This window comes from Camarhynchus parvulus, chromosome 21 (assembly GCF_901933205.1).
Source record: "Camarhynchus parvulus chromosome 21, STF_HiC, whole genome shotgun sequence".
In the NCBI taxonomy this organism is placed as follows: domain Eukaryota; kingdom Metazoa; phylum Chordata; class Aves; order Passeriformes; family Thraupidae; genus Camarhynchus; species Camarhynchus parvulus.
Window position 1 is genome coordinate 7,450,418 of NC_044591.1, and position 23,034 is coordinate 7,473,451.

A 23,034-nucleotide genomic window follows, 5' to 3' on the forward strand; every position below is an offset into this window, starting at 1 on the left:
AAACATTATGGCACATCTGCTCTCAGCTGCTCTCTCCTGGCGAGTGTGGCCAGACCGTGCAATCCCTTTTTGGGGAATATTTTGTTACTGCAAGGGTAAAACACAAATGGGAGTGTGTCTGTCAACCCCAGCTTGATTCCAACAGATTCCCCAGGAAAACCTCCTAAAATAACCTGTAGATTTGTCACCCCACATCCTTTGTGGTATTTCTTACATCACTGTTATTTATGTTCACTAAATCTGATTTTTTTTTCAAACGTGCCATCACTTCAATTTGTTTTGACAAGATCTGATTTCCACAGCCCCGTGTTGATTTGTATTAATTATATTCTCCTTCTGTAATTCTCAACGTTAATCCAACTCCCTCACAGCTGTTACATCATTTTCCCAGGAATTACTGTCAACTGGCAACCCCGTAATTACCGGGCTGGTTTTTTACCCATGGAAACACTGATCTCCCTGTTAAATTGTGCAATTTCTGTGCAAATTCCGTGGTCCTGCAAGACTGAATTGCAACAGTGACTCAAGCCCTTTGTGTTCAGCTCTTTCAAACTTTCTAATGTGAATTCTATTTTTTGATCCAGAGCATTCATTTTGTGTTTACTTCTTAGCAGCCACCTGAAAATAAAAAGGGTTTCTCATTTCCTATGGCTGTAACTCCTGGGGTTTTTTTCCAGCACAGAAATATTGAGTCTGCATTTACCTTTTGTCATTAACTTCTCATTTTTATTGTTTATATTTCCACACAGTGAGGCACTCACAGCACAGTCAGAAATCTTCAGTTTAGTTCCTTTTAAAGCATTTCTTCTTTTTTTGCTGCTCATGCACATCTCCTTTTGCTCTTTGCTCCCATTTCCCACCACTCCTAGATTTTGGTTTGTGTCCCGTTTGGTATTTTTTTCCCGTTTATTTTTATATCTTTAACCCAGCTGGGAAGGGGGAACCCTTTGGAACCTTTCAACCCCAGGGATTTCTGTTAATGCTTAAACAGCAACCCCCAGCTTTATCTCACTGCATCCTTATCTCCGCCGGTGCGGTGCGGTGGCCAAATTCCATTTGGGAAAACTTGGGAAAACGCGCTGGGATGGGTTAATTGGCCGAATTCCTTTTGGGAGAACGCTCCAGGATGGGTTTCTGGGCCGAATTCCATTTGGGAAAAAGTTCCAGGATGGGATTATAGGCCGAATTCCTTTTGGGAAAATGCTCTGGGATGGGTTTCCGGGCCGAGTTCCTTTTGGTGCTCCGGGATGGATTTATAGGCAGAATTCCTTTTGGGAGAACGCTCCGGGATGGGTTAATCAGCTGAATTCCTTTTGGGAAAAAATTCCAGGATAGGGTTTGTGGGCCGAATTCCTTTTGGGAAGAAGTTCCGGGATGGGTTTATAGGCAGAATTCCTTCTGGGAAGACGCTCCGGGATGGGTTTCTGAGCTGAATTCCTTTTGGCGCTCCAGGATGGATTTATAGGCAGAATTTCTTTTGCGAGAACGCTTCGGGATGGGTTTATCGGCCGAATTTCTTCTTTTGGGAAAAAGTTCTGGGCTGGGTTTATCGGCCAAATTCCATTTGGGAGAACGCTCCGGGCTGGGTTTCTGTGCCGAATTCCCTTCGGGAGAACGCTCCGGGCTGGGTTTCTGTGCCGAATTCCCTTCGGCGCTCCGGGCTGGGTTTCCGGGCCCCGCTCCGCCGGTGTCGGGGTGGATTCCCAGGCACAGGTACCTGGCCCGCCCCTCCCAGCCCCGGGGCGGGAGCGAGGGCAGGATCGAGGGGCAGGATCGAGGGGCAGGAGCGGCTCCGGGCTGCGCTCACACGCCCTCAGCACCGGCGGGCGCAGAGCAGCGATCCCGCAGCGATCCCGCAGCGATCCCGCAGCGATCCCGCAGCGATCCCACACTCCCGCACCGATCCCGCACCGATCCCGCAGCGCTCCCGGCATGGGGAACATCGCCTGCGTCCCGCAGGCTCCCGGCGGCTTCAGGAGCTCCTTCCGAAGGAAACCCTCGCTGAAGAAGGAGTGAGTAACCGGCTCTGGGGCGTGGGAGCGGGGCTGGATCTCCTGCGGGATCTCTGCCGCGGGGATTTCCTATCCCCGTGGTTTCGGGGGTGCTGGGCGCTGCCAGACGCCGGGGCCAGCTCGCCCCGAGTGCCTGGGATGGAATTCTCGGCCGGCAGGGAACCGGGGAAGCGCCGCTGAGTGAATTTTTGTTTGGGTAATTCAGCTTCCCCCGGCGGGACAGGCTGCAGAACACCTGACATTCCCTTGTTTTCACTTGCGAGTGCTCTTATTCGCAGTTGTGGGAAAACAACATCCCCACTCCTCGGGTTTTAGGGAGAAAGCCCCAGATCCCCGCACCCCGCCATAGGATTTGTGTTTGTAAACCCAAAGGAGGAGCAGCAGGAGATCCCCGTGAAATCCTCTGGGGATTTGGGTGCTGGGCTGGCCACACAGGTACCGTGGCCGTGGGTGGCTGTCCCAAAATAGGGACAGGCAGGGAATGCGCTGCAGCTTCCCAGCGCTCCCATCAGCACGGCCAGAGCTGGGAGAGAGCTCTGGAGGGAACCAGGGGATTCCTCATGAACCTGTCTGTGTTGGGTTCAGGGTCAGGGCTGTGCCAAAAATCCCCTAAACTCTGCCAGGCCGAGGGGTTTCTGGTTGAAAGGAGACCCCTGAACTGTCCCCTGTGCTGCCAGAAATCAGGGACAAACCTGTAGGGGCCTGAGGAGCTCCTGTGGGGTAAAAGAGAGGGGATCCCTTGGGGAGTCTGGGGTAAAAGAAAGGGGATTTCTTGGGGAATTTGGGGTAAAAGAGAGGGTGGAATTTGGGGTAAAAGAGAGGGGATCTCTTGAGGAATTTGGGGTAAAAGAGAGAGGATCCCTCAGGGAGTTTGGGGTAAAAGAGATGGTGGAATTTGGGGTAAAAGAAAGGGGATCTCACAGGGAATTTGGGGTAAAAGAGAGGGGATCCCTCAGAGAGTTTGGGCTGAGAGAGAGGGGATTTCTTGGGGACTTTGGGGTACAAAACAAAGCGGGGATCTCTTGGGGCATTTGGGCTCTGGGGGTCTCACACCAGGGCCCTGTGGTGGAGCTGCCAAGCCCCAGAGCTCCTCCTGCCCCACTGACTCGCAGCTTCCCACGCTGGTGGGGATCATCCTGGGTTTCTGCTGCAGCCTGAGGACGTCCCAGCGCTCCCAGCAGCACCAGTGGCTGCCTGGGACTGGTGTGCACACAGGGAGAACCTGGGAGTGGGAGGGGAGGGAGAGGGAAGCCACCAGGGCAGAGATGAGCCCTCCCTGTGAATATCTGCCCTGAGGATCCATCCCCACGCCAGGGGCTCTGCAGGAGCTGGGTTTTATGTTCTTTGGGTCTTTTCTGCCATGGAACATCCAGGCCCTGTGCTGATTTGGGGCACAGATGGGCCAAGCTGGTGATTTGGCCGAGCAAAGAGCTGTAAAAAAGCAGATAAACCCCAACAAATGCAGCAAAGTCCCTTTCCAGTTCTCCCAGGCTTTGTCATCCCTGGCTGGGCTGCGATGACTCCAAAGCCCGTGACACATTGCTTGCTTGCTGTCCTGACTTCCTTTTTTCAGGGCAGGATTCACCACCACACCTCAGCCTGGATCTGTGTTTTCATGTGTGTTTTGGGCTTTTTCCCCCCCCTTTTCCTCTGTAGACAAAATGGCAAGAAAAAGCTGCCCAGCTTCTTCGGGCTAGACGGAGGCCAGGAGAGAGACACGACCACGGACAAGATCCTGCAGTATATCCCAGCCAAGGCAAGAATTTCCAGCACCTCCAACCCCCTCCCCTGCTCCGGGGGCTCATTCCCACCCACCCCAGCCCAGAATTTGGGGAGGACGTTGGGTTTGAGTCTGGGGGTTCTGTCCCAAGGAGATCCCAGGGAAGGGATGAGCACCTCCTTGCAGGTGTGGAGGGGACCTGGCTGAGCCAGGGGTGCCCAGCAGGGATGTGGGGACATGGGGACATCTCCCCCACACCTTTCCTCTGGGTTCTTTTGTTTCTGGGTCGCCTGGGAGGGAAGGGAGAAGCGTCTGGGAGGGAAGGGAGCAGGCTGGGAGCGAGCTTTGGCAGGTGGGATGATTCATTCCCACGGAGCAGGAGCGGATTAGCAGAGCCTGGGAAGGGAATCAGGAAGGGCAGGGCTGCCCCGGGCACGGCCCAGCCTTGTGGCCGCATGGCCCCGTTCCCAGCCCTGCTGGGGAAGGCACAGGGGGAGCCAGCAGCCCCCGAGGGCTCGGTGGGTCCTGCTGGGTGGGCCGGGGGTGTGGGCGGAGTTTTGGGAGCGTTCGGGATGTGCTGGGTGTGCATGTGGGGAAGGGGAAACTGAGGCACAGCCGCAGCGCCAGGCAGAGGCTCCCTGTGGGAATCAGCTGGATCCAAAGGGACCAGGCAGCAAAACCCATCCTGGATTCTTCCCTGGGGAGGCAGCATGAGCTGTCAGAGCCGGTGGGTCCTGGGGAAGGGGTCCTGGCAGAGGTCACTGGGAGATGCACATCTGGGGTCTCCCCAGGCATGGAGGGAAGGAGGGTGGAGCGGTTTTCAGCCTTTACCCTCACCTGGGGCACGGGGATGCGAACCCTGGGCTCAGCCACGGGCTCCCCGTGTGGCCTGGGGGGTGCCTGGGCTCTGCCCCTCTCCCCTGCTGCATTTTTGGCAGCAGCAGCAGCTGCAGGGCCGGCTCAGAGCGGAGCTGCCGGTGCAGGGCCCCCTCACAGGGGATGGCATCGCCGCTCCTGCCCGCCTGGGACGGGGACAGGTGACATCCCTGCGCCCTCTGACCCCCCAGCGGCCCCTGCCCTGATTCCCAGAGCTGCCGGTGCCCCTCGAGCTGCTCGTTTGGTGGTTTTCCCATGGAACAGCAGCCCCGGGGCTGCTGCTGCCAGCTGAGCTCTTCCTGCTGCTGCCGCTGATTCACGGGGGCTGCCGGGGCCAGAGCAGCTAATGAGGAACTGGTTCTACCTGCAGGATGAGGCAGAACATGCCAGGGCACCGGCAGCTCGGGAGGAGCCGGGACTGCAGGGATCGCTGGGATAACGGGAATGGCCGGGCCGGGGCTGCCGGAGCATCCCAGAGGCAGGGACAGTGCCAGGGACAATGCCAGCTTGGGCATCCCCATGGTTTGGCAGCTGAACGGCAGCAGATTTCAGGGCTGACCCCGTTTTTCCACAGCTCCAGTGCTCAGCCATTCCCTCCATCCCCCCAGGCCACCCCTCCCAGGCTCGTTGGGTGAGGGAAATGTTCCGTTTGTTCCTTGCCACACCAGGGGCTGTGGCGGCTCTGCCTCTCCCTCCTGCCTGCGGCAGGATCCCTCCGGAAGCTCTTTCCCAATGTCCTGCTGCATTCCCAGCTCCCACACTGCTTTTCCCCTCGGTGCCTCGTTCATTCCTGGGAAATTTGGCTGCCACGTCCCCAGCAGCAGCAGCAGCAGCAGCAGCTGTGGCTTGTGCTGTCCCTTATCTCCGTGCCCATGATTTTATCACTTCACCCTCTCCCCACTCCCAGGTGCTGCTGGTGCCCTTATCCTGTGTTTTGTTATTGCTGCACCCGTGACCAGCTGCTCTTTGCTCTGCATTTGTGACACAAATACCGTTTTTCTTTGCCCTGCATTGGTGACACAAATACCATTTTTCTTTGCCCTGCATTTGACACAAATACCGTTTTTCTTTGCCCTGCATTGGTGACACAAATTCCATTTTTCTTTGCCCTGCATTGGTGACACAAATACCATTTTTCCTACGCTGAGCTGCCCCAGTGAGGCATTCACTGTGCTCCCTAAATTCTGTTCCATAGCTGGGAACTGGACGGAGGATTTCAGCAGGAAACGTTTAACTCATGTCCTAAAAGCAGCAGCCCAAACTCAGCGAGGCCCTGGAAGTGAAATGTGCCTGTGCCTCCCCTCTTTTCCAGCCCAGGAGCCCCAGCTTTAGGTCAGGATCTCCTCACAGGCTCCCAGCACGTTGGCAAGGAGACCCAACAACAAACAGCCCATCCTGGGCTCCTTTCCCAGGAATCCCTGCTGGGAAGATGTTCTGGGAATGCCCCTTCCACCAGCCCTGATCTGCTTTTCCCCGTGTCCTCGGCACAGATTATTCAGAAGCAGGAAAACCAGAAGGAAAACTTGGACCAGAGGTTCCCCAGCCTGTTCAAGAAGGGCCGAAGGAATACGGTCGTCAGGAATTTGGGCAAAATGATTTATTACTCCAAGGTCAAGTTCAAGTTCCAGCACTGCCAGGTAAACATGAGGCACCTCTTTGTGGGGGTTTCTGTGCCCAGGGATGGGGGAGAAATTGAGAAGGGAGGGGAAATTCTGGGAAATGGGAGCATGGAGAATTCCCTGGGCACTGCCACGTGGTGCCCACCTGCTCCCATCCCTGTGGGCACCTGGGGCACTTCCATCAGCACAGGTGTGATCCTTGGAGAAGCTTTTCCGTGCTTGGGATGCAGAGGGAGGCTGGGAGGTGTCCTGGGATAACCCAAAAGTGTCCTGAGATGCTCCAAAGGTGTCCTGAGATAACCCAAAGGTGTCCTGAGCTAACCCAAAGGTGTCCCTTCTGCAGGAGATCCACAGCTGCTTCCTGGAGCTGTTCCAGTCCTACCTGTACTTCCAGTCCACGGGTCCCAACGGCCTCACCTACCAGGTAGGGCTCACCTGGCCAAGCTGGGCTCTGGGCTCTGTGGAACCAGGCAGACAAACCAAGGCAGGAGGAAACAGGAGAGCCCCAGACACGTGGATGGGCAGAAAGTGCTCCACACCCAATTGCTGTCATGGGTTTGGAGTCCCTCAGGAGTCTGTGTCCCCATTCCCCACTGTGACCGTGCTCACAGGGGTTCTTGGATGGGGGAAGAGATGAGAATGTTGACTCCGTGTTTCAGAAGGATTGATTTATTATTTTATCATATATATTACATTAAAACCATACTAAAAGAATAGAAGAAAGGATTTCCTCAGAAGGCTGGCTAAGAATAGAACAGGAAAGAATGATAACAAAGGTTTGTGGCTCGGCTCTCTGTCCGAGCCAGCTGACTGTGATTGGCCATTAATTAGAAACAACCACATGAGACCAATCACAGATGCACCTGTTGCATTCCACAGCAGCAGATAATCATTGTTTGCATTTTGTTCCTGAGGCCTCTCAGCTTCTCAGGAGGAAACATCCTAAGGAAAGGATTTTCCATAAAAGATGTGTGTGACACCCCAGCCCAGCTCTGTTCTCCCTGCACTTCCTGCAAGCCAGACACGCTTCAAAGGCTCAGTGGAACCTTGTTTATAAATAATGCAGGAATGAGGGCACTAAAGATACCACAGAAGGGCAAAGTCCCCCCCGTTCATCCGGCCTTATCTGGGCACCTCCAGGCCCCACAGAGGCAGATCCTTGTGAGCCTGCAGCAATGGAGATGTCCCCAGGTCCCTTCCCGGGGATGCCAAACCCCAAAAGGGCGTTTTGTCCCAAATCCTGCCCCCAGAGCAGCTCAGGGTCACCTGGGCCAGGGGTGGCCGCCCAGGAGCAGGTGGCAGGTGACCTGGAGCCACCTTTGAGCTGAGCACAGGCACAGGGAGCTGAGCCTTGGGAAACACCACATCCCCTGGCTTGGTGCCCATGGGGGTCTCCATCTGCAGGGTGGGCTTTTCCAACGTTAATTATTCTGTGGGAGAAGCGGGGAAGAGAAAGCTGAGCCTCAGGGAGCTCTGCTGGCAAACCACTCATGAATCTTTTAACCTGGTGGTGCTGGGGAGCTGCGAATAATGAATGAAGTGTTCTGCACCACAGCCAAAGAGCTGTGGAACAGCAGCCCCTGAGCGTCCTCTTCCTCCGCACAGCTGGGCAACCAAAACTGAGCACGTCTGGGAGGTGACTGTCACATTAGTTCCTCTCAGAAATGATTCATTAGGTGACTTGAGGTTCATGTAAAACATCAGGAAAACCTCTCCAGCCACCCCCGAGGCAGCCTTCAACTGGAAATTCCCATGTCAGGAGGAAAACAACACCTCAAACTCTCCTGACTCCTCTGGAAACAGCTCCTGAGTTTATTAATTGTGGAGGAATTAATTAATGAGCCCCAAGGCATTAGAGCCACTGGCATCTTTTGTGGAGGCTGTTTAGGGAGGGCAGAAGAGAGAGGACAAAGCTGTCACCGGTTCTGGGCTTTGGCAGGACGGGGATCTGAACGTGCGGGGTCTGGGAACGGGACAGCTCCGCTTTCCTCCAGGGCCAATCCCATTCTCTGCCCTTCTCCTGTAAAATCACCATTGTTCTGCTGAGGTTCAGAATGGAAAGAGAAAAATATAAACGTCCTCCTCAGCCTTTCTCCTGTAAAATCCCCATTGTTTTGCTGAGGTTTAGAATGGAAAGAAGGAAAATCCTGTGGAATATTTGGGTATTCCTCAGCGTGGCAGAGGGTTGCTGCAGGACGGAGCCCCAAGTAACCCCTGCTCTCCCTCCCCAGGGGCTGCTGCCTCTGAAGGAGCTGCAGGTGCAGGAGCTGGGCGCTGGCCAGAGCCCGGGGCAGCAGGAGCACGCTTTGCACATCTCAGGTGGGTCTGGGGGCAGCAGGAGCACGCTTTGCACATCTCAGGTGGGTTTTTTGGGGCAGCAGGGCTCAGGGAACCTGGGGAGGGGACAGGGGTGGGTCTGTCCCTGTGCCAGCCCCTGGCACACACAGGGCACCCACTGCAGCAGTGCCAGGCGTGTCCTGAGTTCCTTTCCTCATTTTCTCTTCCTCCGGGGCCCTTTTTTAGATGTGGCAATGGGTGATGCCCTGGGGCTGTGCCCGGGGGTGAGGGCCGTGCCCTGGCAGCAGGATTCCTGCCGGCTTTAATTTGCATTTATCATTGGTGTGAGGAGCTGGATGCCCAGGGAATGCCCCGAGAGCAGCATCACGAGAGCAGCATCACACAGGGAAACCAAGGGAGGAGGAAACAGGGAAACCAAGGGAGCAGGAAACAGGAGAGCCCCAGGGCCACGTGGATGGGCAGAAAATGCTCAACACCGAATTGCTGTCATGGGTTTGGAGTCACTCAGTGCCCCCGTTCCCCAGCCCAGCTCTGTTCTCCCTGCACTTCCTGCAAGCCAGACACGCTTCAAAGGCTCAGTGAAACCTTGTTTATAAATAATGCAGGAATGAGGGCACTAAAGATACCACAGAAGGGCAAAGTCCCCCCCGTTTATCCCGGCTTATCTGGGCACCTCCAGGCCCCACAGAGGCAGATCCTTGTGAGCCTGCAGCAGGCAGGGTTTGATATGGGCTGGGAGGTAAATGATTAATCACAACATCCACTCTGCATCCTGCCAGGATGGCTACTGCCCTCAGCAGGAGCACGGGGTGTGGGAGCTGTGCTCATGCCCTGACATCAGTGGGAGCTGCAAACTCTAAAACCAACAGCTGCAGGGCTGTCCCTCCCTCCCAGGGGATGTCTGGAGTCACCCTCAGCTCGGCTGGCACGGGTTAGGCTCGGTGAGGCAATGAATAAACAAACAGTGCCAGAAAGCTGCTGGTGTGGTACATCTGGAGAGCCAGGGTGAAACTGGGAGATAACACTAGGGGAAGCAGCACCTTGGGACGGTCCCTGCCCACACTGAGCCTTCCCACAGACTGCTGGGGGGCTTGGAAAGCTGAAATCCACCTCTGCAGGTCAGGCTTGGCTTTGGGGCTGACTTTGGGCTTTGCTCTCGGCCTGGTTTGGGGTTAAAAAGTGTCTGGTGGCCAGGGCTTGGTGTGTGTAAGGTGGTGTGACAAAAGGGTGGCAGGGAGGGCTGGGGGGGTGGCACCAGAGCCCTGGTGTCCCCACAGCCTTTGGATGATGGATGGATGGATGGATGGATGATGGATGGATGGATGGATGGATGGATGGATGGATGGATGGATGGATGGATGGATGGATGGATGGATGGAGCCATGGATGGATGGATGGATGGATGGATGGATGGATGATGGATGGATGATGGATGGATGGATGGATGGATGGATGGATGGATGATGGATGGATGGATGATGGATGGATGGATGATGGATGGATGGATGGATGGATGATGGATGGATGGATGATGGATGGATGGATGGATGATGGATGGATGGATGATGGATGGATGATGGATGGATGGATGGATGGATGGATGGATGGATGGATGGATGGATGGATGGATGGATGATGGATGGATGGATGGATGGATGGATGGATGATGGATGGATGGATGATGGATGGATGGATGGATGGATGATGGATGGATGGAGCCATGGATGGATGGAGCCATGGATGGATGGAGGGAGCCATGGATGGAGTGACTGGCAAAGGCTCCATCTCCCAGTGTGCCAGCTGTGCCCTGAGGGCTGCAGGGGTAGCAGCAGAGCCCTGGTGTCCCCACACCCCAAGGAGGGATGGGCGCTGTGCCAGCTGTGCCAGCTGTGCCAGCTGTTCCCGATGGATGCTGCCATCCCTGCCCAGCCCAGCTCTGCTCAGCCCGGCTCTCCCGCCCCCAGGGCCCCTGCTGAACCCGCTGGTGGTGTTCTGCCAGTCCGAGGCCGAGCTGAAGCAGTGGCTGTACCACCTGGAGAAGCAGATCCAGCTCTGTGGAGGGAGCCTGGCCCTGCCCCTGCTGCCCCAGGTGGGTGTCCCACGTCCCACTGCTGGCTCCCAGCGGGGACACGGGGGTGGATTCCCTTCGGGGGGGCTTTCCTGGGGAATAAAGGGTGCAAAAGGAGCTTGCAGGAGGGGTCTGAGAGGCACTGTGCTGGGAGGAAGAGCTGCCACCCACGGGTGCCACCAGCAGCACAAACTCTGTGGGGTCAGAGCTTGGGTCAGCCTCAGAGAAGCTCTCGTGCTTTTGGGTGCTATGCAACCACCCAGAGCTTGCAAACCATCAGCAGGAGGGGGCTGAAGCCTAGAAAACAGAGAGGAATTGTCTCTCCCGTCTCTGAGGGTGCTTTAATTCCCTCCCCACTCGTCAAACAGAAATATCCCCTTGGAAAGGCATTCCCAGGTAATGCTCGGTGTGGAGAATGCCAGTCCACTCCCAGCTGGAGAATTGCCCCCTGCCCAGGTTTACCTGTCCTCTCCTGCTCCTGCCACACCAAAAAGGCGTCCCCAGGTGGGGCAGGGCTGGCTGAGGGCAGGGGTGGTCCGTGTGTCTGTCCCCAGAGCCCCGGGGACAAGGAGGAGCTGCGCTGGTCCGTGCAGAACCTGCCCGTGCAGGACTGGAGGGGAAGCCAGCGGGAATCCCTGGGAGAAATCCTCTGCCTGTCCAAGGTGAAGCTCCAGCACCTGCCCTTCCAGGTAGGACACGGCTCTGGGGATGGAGGGATGGGTCCATGGAGGGATGGATGGATGGGTGGATGGATGGATGGATGGATGGATGGATGGATGGATGGATGGATGGATGGATGGATGGATGGATGGATGGATGGATGGATGGATGGATGGATGGATGGATGGATGGATGGATGGATGGATGGATGGATGGAGGGATAGATGGATGGAGGGGATGGAGGGAGGATGGAGGGATGGAGGGATGGATGGATGGATGGATGGATGGATGGATGGATGGATCCATAGATCCATGGATGGATGGATGGATGGATGGGTGGATCCATGGATGGATCCATGGATGGAGTCAGTGGTGCAGGCTCCATCTCCCAGCACAGGGAAGCAGCCTGGCACTTCCCAATCCATTTCCCAGCACAGGGAAGCAGCCTGGCCCTTCCCAATCCATCTCCCAGCACAGGGAAGCAGCCTGGCCCTTCCCAATGCTGTTGCTCAGCTCAGCTGTTCCCAGGGCCCGTGCCCCAGGCCGTTGCCAGGAGGACAAGGCCCAGGGCTCCCAGCTCTGAGCCTGGCTGCTCCCGGGGCTCCAGCCCTCTCCCTTTGTGCTCCCCAGGAGCAGCACGAGCGGCTGCTGGTGCTGTACCCCTCCACGCTGGTGATCGTGTCCAAGGAGCGCGGCGGCCTCTGCTTCAAGGTGAGCTGCCCTCAGAGCGCCGTGCTGCTGCCCGCCCGCGCTCCTGAGCTCCTGGCCTCCCTGCCGTGCCAGCTGGCAGGGAGCAGGCCCTGCGGTGTGCAAGAGCCCTTCCCATGAGAAACACCTTGCCCTGCTCCAGCAGCCCGGGGGAAGGAGCTGCCTGCCAAGGGAGGAGGAGGAGGAGGAGGAGGAGGAGGCTGTGCTGGCAGGGAGCTGCTGCAGACAGGAGCTGGCACGGCCCCAGAGAGCCCCTCAGGGGCTTTCCCCCCAGGCTCTGCGCCACTGTGGAGCTGGGAGCAGCCTGGCAGCAGAGCCGAGGCTGTGGGCAAGGGCAGGGTTGGCTGCTGCTGGTGCAGCGCTGGCACCGCTCTCCCTCTGCAGGAGCAGGAGGGACAGCAGGGACAGGGAGCATCCCAAGGGATGCCAGAGCAGCTTCTGCGCTGTGCCTGCCTGTGGAGCAGTGCTGGAGCCTCAGCACGGGCAGGCAGAGGCACTGAGCAGCCAGAATGGCCCTGAGATCATCCAGTGACATCCCCCGGTGGCACTTGGGGACACGGCTGAGCGGGAGCAGGGCTGTGCTGGTTAATGGCTGGTGCTCGGGGGCCTCTCTGCCCTTCCCTCCCCGTGATTCTGTGATCTCAGCATCATTTGATGGCTCACTCAGAGCTCTCTGCTCCTCCTGTGCTGGAACAAACGCGCCAGAAGGAGCAGTGACCTGTCTGTGACCCCGGAGCTGCTGCTCTGCTGCATCCCTGAGTCACAGAGCCGGGCACAAACAGCCCTGCAGGGCTGTAAATGCACCGAGAACCCCCGGGGACAAACAGCCCTGCAGGGCTGTAAATGCACCGAGAACCCCCGGGGCCCTGCTCCACATCCTGCAGAATTACACTCCCCCCACACACCACAAACCATATAAAACAATGACGCACTAGAAAACCAACCATTACCAAACCAGCATTACAATCGCTATCTTCACCACCATGCCCGTTGTACTCCTTCCTATCTCCCCTGTAACACTTACCATTGTCTAAGAAATTTAGGATTACCCAAACCGAAGGCCTTCAAAGCCTTAAACAACAGTTAAACCCTCTGAGGTTCTGCTGAAGTCCGCAGGCCATCACCCTGCATCCCCTAAATGCAACTCAGGTGCTTTAATTAAGCCAGGACCTTCCAGTTTACTGGGCAGAGGGGCTTTGATGCCATGGTACTGCAGTTAACAGCTATGTGCCCTGACCAACAGGCCTGTGCCTAAGGCTCCGGTACACAACCAGTGCACATCAACGAGCTTGCAACTCACTGTGAACTTCACTAGAGAGCCAATGAGGAGAGGGACTGAACCTCTGTACAAAGGACCACAGCCTGACGCTTCCACACTCTTACCTGTGGCGTTCATTAAGTGATGATAATTCTCAGGTAGTCACAAAGAGAGTTGTGATTAGCTGAGAATAATCGTCATCCCTGGGAAGAGCATCCCCCGGGAGAGCAGAGCAGGGCCCGGAGCAGGCAGAGCTCTGCCCATCCCAGAGCGGCTCCAGACACGCCCCAGGCACAGCCAGCTTTGGGGTATGTTCTGTTTGCAGCTTTCGGGAATGTGCAGTTTGCGGTTTCGGGAATGTGCAGTTTGCAGCTTTGGGGAATGTTCTGTTTGCAGCTTTGGGGAATGTGCAGTTTGCAGCTTTTGGGAATGTGCAGTTTGCAGCTTTTGGGAATGTTCTGTTTGCAGCTTTGGGGAATGTGCTGTTTGCAGCTTTTGGGAATGTGCTGTTTGCAGCTTTGGGGAATGTGCAGTTTGCAGCTTTGGGGAATGTTCTGTTTGCAGCTTTTGGGAATGTTCTGTTTGCAGCTTTTGGGAATGTGCAGTTTGCAGCTTTGGGGAATGTGCAGTTTGCAGCTTTGGGGAATGTGCAGTTTGCAGCTTTGGGGAATGTGCTGTTTGCAGCTCCTGGGAATGGGGCACCCGCAAGGGGGCCTGGGCTGGGCTCTCCCATGAGCTCATCTCTTTTGAAACCCTAAACCTGCCCCCGTTCCCTTCCCAGGGATGCTCCCTTCCCACGGCTCTGATTCACCAGCCTGGGACAGGAACCTGCTTTTCCAGAGGCGTGTCGGGGCACGGGGCTGCTGTGCTTGCCCTGCCCGCAGCTCTGCTCTGGGAATTCACAGCCACCGCAGGAGCTGCCCCTGCACGGCTCGGGGGCAGGGAAGGGGCCGGCGTGGGGCTCAGCCCGGTTCTCTGATGGGAAAAGGCCCTGGGAGAGGTGGGAACCAGCGAGGGGGAGCTGCTGGAGTGATCTGTCGGTGTGTTGGTGAGCTCCCCGAGGTGGGAATTTATCCAAAGGGTGGCTGAGCACCAGGAGGCAGCAGGAATCTCACTGGGATGGGCAGGAGGTGAGGAAATCTGCTGGGATGTGCAGGAAGCAACAGGAATTCCACTGAGATGTGCAGGAGGCAGCAGGAATTCCACTGAGATGTGCAAGAATCTCACTGGGATGTGCAGGAATCCCACTGGGATGTGCAGGAATCTCACTGGGATGTGCAGGAGGCAGGAATCCCACTGGGATGTGCAGGAATCCCACTGGGATGTGCAGGAGGCAGGAATTTCACTGGGATGTGCAGGAATCCCACTGGGATGTGCAGGAGGCAGGAATCCCACTGGGATGTGCAGGAATCCCGCTGGGATGTGCAGGAGGCAGGAATTTCACTGGGATGTGCAGGAATCCCACTGGGATGTGCAGGAGGCAGGAATTTCACTGGGATGTGCAGGAATCCCACTGGGATGTGCAGGAATCCCACAGGGATGTACAGGAATCGCACTGGGATGTGCAGGAGGCAGGAATTTCACTGGGATGTGCAGGAATCCCACAGGGATGTACAGGAATCGCACTGGGATGTGCAGGAGGCAGGAATCCCGCTGGGATTGCCCCTGTGGGAGCAGAGTTGGGCTGCCCAGGTGCCCCAGAGCTGCGCCCCACGGCACGGACAGGAGCTCTGGGGATCCCCGATCCCAACGCTGCCCCTCTCTCCGCAGGGAGAGCTGCCCCTCAACGCCATCCAGGTGCTGTTTGAGGAGAACGACAAAAGCTCCTTCCTGATCGAAGGTGGGTGTCTGGCATGGGGTGGGGAGGGAGGGCAGCTGGAATTTCACTGGGGTGTGCAGGGGGTGAGGAAACCTCACTGGGATGCGCAGGAATCTCACTGGGATGTGCAGGAACCTCACTGGGATGTGCAGGAACCTCACTGGGGTGTGCAGGAATCTCACTGGGATGCGCAGGAACCTCACTGGGATGTGCAGGAGGTGAGGAAATCTCACTGGGATGTGCAGGAACCTCACTGGGATGTGCAGGAATCCCACTGGGATGTGCAGAAACCTCACTGGGATGTGCAGGAATCTCACTGGGATGTGCAGGGGGTGAGGAAACCTCACTGGGATGTGCAGGAATCCCACTGGGATGCGCAGGAACCTCACTGGGATGTGCAGGAACCTCACTGGGATGTGCAGAAACCTCACTGGGATGTGCAGGAACCTCACTGGGATGTGCAGGAACCTCACTGGGATGTGCAGAAACCTCACTGGGATGAGCAGGAACCTCACTGGGATGTGCAGAAACCTCACTGGGATGTGCAGGAATCTCACTGGGATGCGCAGGAACCTCACTGGGATGCGCAGGAATCCCACTGGGATGTGCAGGACGGCACATCCACGGGGGGCTCGGGGCTGTGCCCACCCTCCTGCTGGGCAGCCAGGGACATTTGGGATGCTCTGTGTCCTGGCAGGAGGGCAGAGCACTCCCGGCACCTGCAGACGCTGTGGAGTGCAGGGCGGGTTGGAGCAGGGCGGTTTTTGAGGGGGGAATCAGCAGTGCGGATGTTTTCCCAGGCCGACTGATAAACTCCATCCGGGTGACCTGTGCCAGCTACCAGGACTACCAGGAGTGGCTGTACTGCCTGAAAACCGCCCAGTTCCGAAACGCCGACTCCTCCTTCTCGGGCTCCGAGAGCTTCTCGGTGGGGCCAAAGCCGCCGCAGCCCTGCCAGGTACGGGATGCTGCAGTTCTGGGTGGGAACCCCTCTGTGTGACACTCCGGTGACACAGCAGGCTCTGCTCGAAGCTGCCAGCAAGCTGCTGATCCCTGGGGAGTATTTAAATAATTATTTTTTTATTATTAATTTCATTTATTTAATTATTATTTTAATTTTATTAATTTAATTATTTTTGTTATTATTTTCATTTATTTTATTCTTATTTTCATCTTTTATTTTTAATTAATTTTATTATTATTTTCATTTATTTTATTCTTATTTTCATCTTTTATTTTTAATTAATTTTATTATTATTTTCATTTATTTTATTATTTTCATTTTATTATTTTATATGTTTTATTTTTATTTATTTTATATTATTATAAAATATTTATTTTATATTATTTTACATTCTTTAAATTATGAATACAGGGCATTATACAGGGAAAAAATGACATTGAATTCCTTCAAAAGCAGAGGCTGGACACGGCCTGTGACTGGCACAAGGACAGGGATGGGTTTTGGACTCCTTGATCCCTGTGGGTCCCTTCCAAGTTGGGATATTCTGGTTTTCCTGCCAGGAATGGGAGCCAAGCTGGCATGGGGCTGGCTGCCTGGTACCCCTTTCCTGCCGGGCACCCCTCATTGCCCTCACTCACCCCCAAACCAGCACGTCCCACACCCCACTGCTGGCCATGGGGACACAGCCCCATGGGGCACGAGGGCTGTCCTTGTGCCCAGCGCTGTCCTTGTCCCCAGGGCTGTGTTGTCCCCAGGGCTGTGTCCTTGTCCCCAGGGCTGTGTCCCCAGGCCGCTGTCCTTGTCCCCGTGCAGTTCCCCAGCAGTGTGAGGGGATCCCTCAGCTCTGACGGCCGGACCAACTCCTGGGCGTCCGGGGGCAGAGTGACCGCGCTGACCCAGCTGTGCCCGGCCAGCGGCTCCCTGCCCGACGGCCCCTCCTTCCTGCTGAGCCCCGAGAGCCGCCGGCTGCAGGAGCCCCTGTGCCCTGCCTACTGCCAGCCTCTGCATGTGAGTGAGCCCCAAACCGGCCTGGGGTGCCCCTGGGGATCCCCTGAGCCCCAAACCAGCCTGGGGTACCCTGGGGATCCCCTGAGCCCCAAACCAGCCTGGGGTGCCCCTGGGGATCCCCTGAGCCCCAAACCAGCCTGGGGTGCCCCTGGGGATCCCCTGAGCCCCAAACCAGCCTGGGGTGCCCCTGGGGATCCCCTGAGCCCCAAACCAGCCTGGGGTGCCCCTGGGGATCCCCTGAGCCCCAAAACCAGCCTGGGGTGCCCCTGGGGATCCCCTGAGCCCCAAACCAGCCTGGGGTGCCCCTGGGGATCCCCTGAGCCCCAAACCAGCCTGGGGTGCCTGAGGGATGCTGAGGGATCCCAGATCCAGTCCCAGTCCTATTCCCAGCCCCTGTCCCAGTCCCATCCCATTCCCAGTCCCATCCCATTCCCAGTCCCATCCCAGTTCCATTCCCAGTCCCATCCCATTTCCAGTTCCAGTCCCAGCCCCATCCCAGTCCTCTCCCCTGCACTAGAGCTTTTGGGGATTACAAGAAATCACAAAAGGGCAAACAGGAGTTTCCAAGGCTGTGAAACGCCAAACTAAAAGCTGCAGGGGGGTGGAGGTGATGGCCAGGCAGGGTTTTTGCTGTGCCCAGGGCAGGAACACCAGTCCCACCCGAGGGATGGCAGAGCTGTGGGGCAGGGATCCCAATCCCAATCCCACAGGGATGGCAGAGCTGTGGGGCAGGGATCCCAATCCCAATCCCACCCAAGGGATGGCAGAGCTTTGGGGCAGGGATCCCAATCCCAATCCCACAGGGATGGCAGAGCTGTGGGGCAGGGATCCCAGCCCAGGGATGGCAGAGCTGTGGGGCAGGGATCCCAATCCCACAGGGATGGCAGAGCTGTGGGGCAGGGATCCCAATCCCAATCCCACAGGGATGGCAGAGCTGTGGGGCAGGGCCCGGGCAGGACCCTGGCCATCCCTGAGCGATGCCCACGATGTCCCTGTGCATTCGCAGCCCAGGAGAGGCAGCTCCAGCCCTGTGCATTCCCTGCAGAGCCTGGCCCAGCGCAGCTGGCCCAGCCCGGGGCTGCCCCCGCGGGAGCTGCGCAGGGGCAGCAGCGGCAGGAAATGCAAGGGCAGCAGCAGCGGGCACGCCGCGCCCCGGCAGGAGCAGGAGAGCGGCGTCTGCGGCCTCACCCCCGAGCAGCCCGGGGCAGAGGGGCAGTCCCCGGGGTACCAGGAGCCCTACTCAGCACAGGGAGCCCAGCAGCACCCCCTGGCACCGCTGGAGATGGGCAGGGTGAGGGATGGAGGGGTGGGATCGGGATGGATGTGGGATGGGGATGTGGGATGGGGATGGATGTGGGATGGGCATGTGGGATGGAAATGGAGGTAGGAAGGGGCTGGATGTGGGATGGGGATGGGATGGGGATGGGGATGGGGATGGGGATGGGGATGGGGATGGGGATGGGGATGGGGATGGGGATGGGGATAGGGATGGGGATGGGGATGGGGATGGGGATAGGATGGAAATGGAGGTAGGAAGGGGCTGGATGGGATGGGGATGGGGATGGGATGGGGATGGGGATGGGGATGGGGATGGGGATGGGGATGGGGATGGGGATGGGGATGGGGATGGGGATGGGAAGGATGGAAATGGAGGTAGGAAGGGGCTGGATGTGGGATGGGGATGGGGATGGGATGGGGATGGGGATGGGATGGGGATGGGATGGGGATGGGGATGGGATGGGGATGGGGATGGGGATGGGGATGGGGATGGGGATGGGGATGGGGATGGGGATAGGATGGAAATGGAGGTAGGAAGGGCGCTGGATGGGGGGATGGGGATGGGGGGATGGGGATGGGATGGGGATGGGATGGGAGGGGATGGGATGGGATGGGGGGGATGGGGATGGGGATGGGGATGGGGATGGGGGGGGATAGGATGGAAATGGAGGTAGGAAGGGGCTGGATGTGGGGTCAGGATGGATGTGGGATAGAGATGGATGAGGGTGGGTATGGATGTGGGATGAATGTAGGATGGGGATGGATTGGGGATGGAAATGGAGGTGAGAAGGGGCTGGATGTGGGCTGGATGCAGGATGGGGATGGAGGTAGGATCAGGATGGGTGTAGGATGGGGCTGGGTGTGGGATGGGCCGGGATGCAGGATGGGGCTGGATCCTCGTGCCTGGGAAGAGCAAGGTTCACCTTTCCCTGCTGGTGCTGCTGGCAGGGATGGGGGCCTGGCAGGTGCTTCAGAGCAGGTGTGAAATCACTGCCATGGGAAAAGGGGCCGTGGGAGGGAGGTTGCAATGGCAGATGGAGCAATGCCTTCCCTGGGATGTGGGCACCGGCTCCTGAGGCAGCCCATGAGTGGGAGGGTATTGCCTCATGGGACACAGCCTCCTCTCCCAAGGGCTTTCCAGCATGTCTCCATCAGGTTTTAGTGTGCTGCCACTTTCCCAACCCCTCGGTGACTGTTCCTTTAGGAATTCCCCTCCTTGGCCCAGCCCACATGGATGAGCAGCATTTGGGATTTTATTTCCAGGGCCATTCTCCACTCCAGCCCCTGCTGGGCACGAGCTGTGAGTGCCCTGTCCCCGTTTCCATGCTGCCTTGGGGCTGAGCAGACAGAGCTGGGTGGGAGTTCAGCCCCCAGCAGCTCCCAGCTGCTCCCCTTTGCCCTGCTCCCTGCACCCCCAGTGCTCCCAGTGCTCCCAGTGCTCCCAGTGCGGCTCCTGCTGCCTCCAGCTGGCCCTGACTCAGCAGCCAGGCTCCAGCCCCCAGCAGTTGTGCCCGGGGCTATTCCTTCCCTGCCATCTGAGCAGGGATGGGGACTCCAGAGCTGCGTTTTTGGGCTGGGGCAGGGCCCAGCAGAGCTCCGTGCTCCCTCCAGGCAGGGCGGGGCAGAGGGGAGCAGGTCTGCCCTGTCTGATCAGCCACCAGACAAAGGCAGCGGCAGACGTGAGCCAGGCTCCCGAAACGGGAGGTGAGTCAGAGCCAGAGCTGCCCCAGACATCCCAGCTGAGATAAGGGAGTGCCTGGCAAAGGCCACGTTTCTGCTCCGGAGAATCTGATAGGGAAAGGCTTCCTGAGCCATCCCCACCTGGGGGGACCCCCCTTCCCTCCGGGGTCCTTCCTGGCTCCCCCTGCCCTTCTGCACCCCCTGAGCTGCTCCCACCCTGCTGCCTTCCCCCCGGCCAGCTCCCAGCACGGCTGTGCCTCACGGGGGTGAGCCCTGGCCCCTGTGCCCCACCTGGGCACAGCCAGCGAGCCTTGCCTGGCCTGAGCGTGCTGCCAGCTGGGCTGGATCTGGGGTGGGCAGCACCAGGTGGGCATTGCCCAGTTCTGAACAGCCAGGATCCATCATGGGGCTGGATTTAGTGTGGGCAGCTCCAGGTGGGCATTTCCCAGTTCTCCACAGCTGGGATCCACCCTCGGGCTGGATTTGGGGCGGGCACCAGGTGGACTCTGCACAGCCGGGGTCCAACGTGTTTCTGGTCTTGTTGCAGTTCCTGCAGTGCCACGGGCAGCCAGGAGCAGCCCAGGGGGCAGTGCCAGGTGCCCAGCAGCTGTCCCTGGAGCCGTGGCACTGCCAGCCCCTGCCAGGGCACTGCAGGGAGGTGCCCACGGGCCCCACCTACAGCAGCCCGGGCACCTCGCGGCGGCTGCAGCTGCGGGCACCTGCCCAGGGCTCCTGCCTGGGGGAGGTGAGCTGGGAGCTGCCCTGCGGGGTGCAGGGGACACTCGGGGGGTGCAGGGGACACTTGGGGGATGCTGGGGACACTCAGGGGTCAGGGGACAGGGTGCAGGGGACACTTGGGGTGCAGGGGACACTCAGGGGAACACTCGGGGGGTGCAGGGGACACTCGGGGTGCAGGGGACACTCGGGGTGCAGGGGACACTTGGGGTGCAGGGGACACTCGGGGTGCAGGGGACACTCGGGGGATGCTGGGGACACTTGGGGGATGCTGGGGACACTCGGGGGATGCTGGGGACACTTGGGGGATGCTGGGGACACTCAGGGGGTGCAGGGGACACTCAGGGGGTGCAGGGGACACTCAGGGTGCAGGGGACACTCGGGGTGCAGGGGACACTCGGGGTGCAGGGGACACTCGGGGTGCAGGGGACAAAGCTGGGGTCCCACCTTGCTCGGGGCGGTCCCTGCAGGGCTCTGGGCCCTCTGCTCAGCAGGGAGCGGGCCGATGTCCCGCCGGGCAGGGTCCCAGGCTGGCACTGCCACCCTCAGCAGGCTGTCCCTCTGTCCCCAGATCTGCTCCGTGCCACAGGAACACCTGGGCCCTGAGCTGCGCCCCCCAGGTGAGGCCCCACCTGCTCTGCCCTGCCTTTGGCACCGGGCACCTGTGCTGCCTCCCTGGCACCCCCAGCACTGGCACCTTGCTTGACGAGGGTTTGGGAATGTCTCTGTGAACAGACACTGACTTTAACAGAGAGCACCACCTTTGACCTGAGGCCAGAGAGAAAGCTTTTAAATAATGAAACTAAGAGATTAAATATTATTATACATTTATTTAATTATATAAATTTATTATCTATAAATTATATAATTTATATATTATATATTTATATGTAATTATTATTTATATACATAAAATATATAAATGTTATCTATCTATAATGTGGGATTATATATAATCCTATATATAATTATGTTTATATGTTAAACATATATTATATGTTTAACATATAAACATTATTTTAATATATATAAAAGAATTATAAATAGAAATATTCCTCCCCATTTCCCTGCAGATGGCACCTGCCCCTGCCAGGACTCCACATCCTACCACAATAACTATGATCATATTATATATAAAAAAAAAAATATATAATATGTTGTATATTACATATAAATATATATATTTACAAGAGGATATTTTATATATATTTACACATCTATTTAATATTATAGTATTTATTTTTTATATTTTTATACGTAAGTATTATATCTAAATAAATACATTTTTAAAATATAAATAAAAATATATAAACACACAATTGTAACTCTACAATCCCGTTTCCCCACAGATGGCACCTATGCATATGTATATATATGTATATATATGTATATATTATATTACATATAAAAAATATATATATTTATAATAGTAGGAATCAGATATTTGTATATTATACATTTAATATTATAATTATACACACACACACACACAGAGCTCTAACTCTACAATCCCATTTCCCTGCAGATGGCACCTATGCCCTGGCAGATGCCAGCTGCCCCTGCCGGGACTCCACATCCTACTATAATAATTATAATTATATTACGTATAATTAGAATTTTTAAATGTGTATGTATATATATGTATATATTACATATAAATATATATATATTATAATAGTAGGAATCAGATATTTGTATATTATACATTTAATATTATAATTATACATACACACACACACACAAACACACAATTGTAACTATTCCTCCCCATTTCCCTGCAGATGGCCCCTATGCCCTGGCAGATGCCAGCTGCCCGTGCCGGGACTCCACGCTGTACCACGACTACGCGGAGCTGCAGAGCTTCCAGAGCGACCTGAGCTACGACAACCTGTGGGAGGCGGAGGAGCAGGAGCCGGGCAGCCCGCACGTCTTCCAGGTGTGAGGCAGGAAAAGCCCCGGCACGGAGAGCCCCGAGCTCTGCCCCAGCCCGGGCAGCTGCAGGGCTCATTCCCTGCCCCAAACCCCAGCGTGGGGCTCAGCAGAGCAGCCCCGGGCTCTGTGGGGCTGCAGGAGCAGCTGTGCCCAGGAGGATGCTCAAAAAAAACAGCCGTGCCCAGGAGGATGCTCAAAAATCCAGCTGTGCACAGGAGGATGCTCAAAAAAAACAGCCGTGCCCAGGAGGATGCTCAAAAATCCAGCTGTGCACAGGAGGATGCTCAAAAAATCCAGCCGTGCCCAGGAGGATGCTCCAAAAATCCAGCTGTGCTCAGGAGGATGCTCAAGAATCCAGCTGTGCCCAGGAGGATGCTCAAAAATCCAGCTGTGCTCAGG

General features: G+C 56.7%; 1 protein-coding gene across 2 annotated transcripts; it reads left to right on the plus strand.

The window, feature by feature from the left end:
* Positions 1–1,775: 1,775 nt before the first annotated feature.
* Positions 1,776–22,660, plus strand: PLEKHN1 (pleckstrin homology domain containing N1). 2 transcript variants are annotated; one of them, XM_030963847.1, is made up of 14 exons: positions 1,776–2,012; positions 3,669–3,768; positions 6,099–6,245; positions 6,571–6,651; positions 8,459–8,546; positions 10,490–10,614; positions 11,148–11,282; positions 11,884–11,964; positions 14,990–15,059; positions 15,839–15,996; positions 16,816–17,010; positions 18,056–18,301; positions 21,275–21,323; positions 22,485–22,660. In XM_030963847.1, the coding sequence occupies exons 1-14, from the start codon at positions 1,933–1,935 to the stop codon at positions 22,643–22,645; spliced, it is 1,716 nt and encodes a 571-aa protein (XP_030819707.1). In that variant the 5' UTR covers positions 1,776–1,932; the 3' UTR covers positions 22,646–22,660. The 2 variants fall into 2 exon arrangements, with proteins under 2 accessions (XP_030819707.1, XP_030819708.1); XM_030963848.1 differs by lacking the exon at positions 18,056–18,301 and adding an exon at positions 20,516–20,713.
* The last annotated feature ends 374 nt before the right edge of the window (positions 22,661–23,034 follow it).

Bases quoted from the DNA above. Each gene is read 5' to 3' on its own strand.
- PLEKHN1 (XM_030963847.1), top strand. From the start codon at position 1,933: ATGGGGAACATCGCCTGCGTCCCGCAGGCTCCCGGCGGCTTCAGGAGC. The intron at 2,013-3,668 runs GTGAGTAACCGG...TTTCCTCTGTAG, and splicing joins AAACCCTCGCTGAAGAAGGA to ACAAAATGGCAAGAAAAAGC. The intron at 11,283-11,883 runs GTAGGACACGGC...TGTGCTCCCCAG, and splicing joins TCCAGCACCTGCCCTTCCAG to GAGCAGCACGAGCGGCTGCT.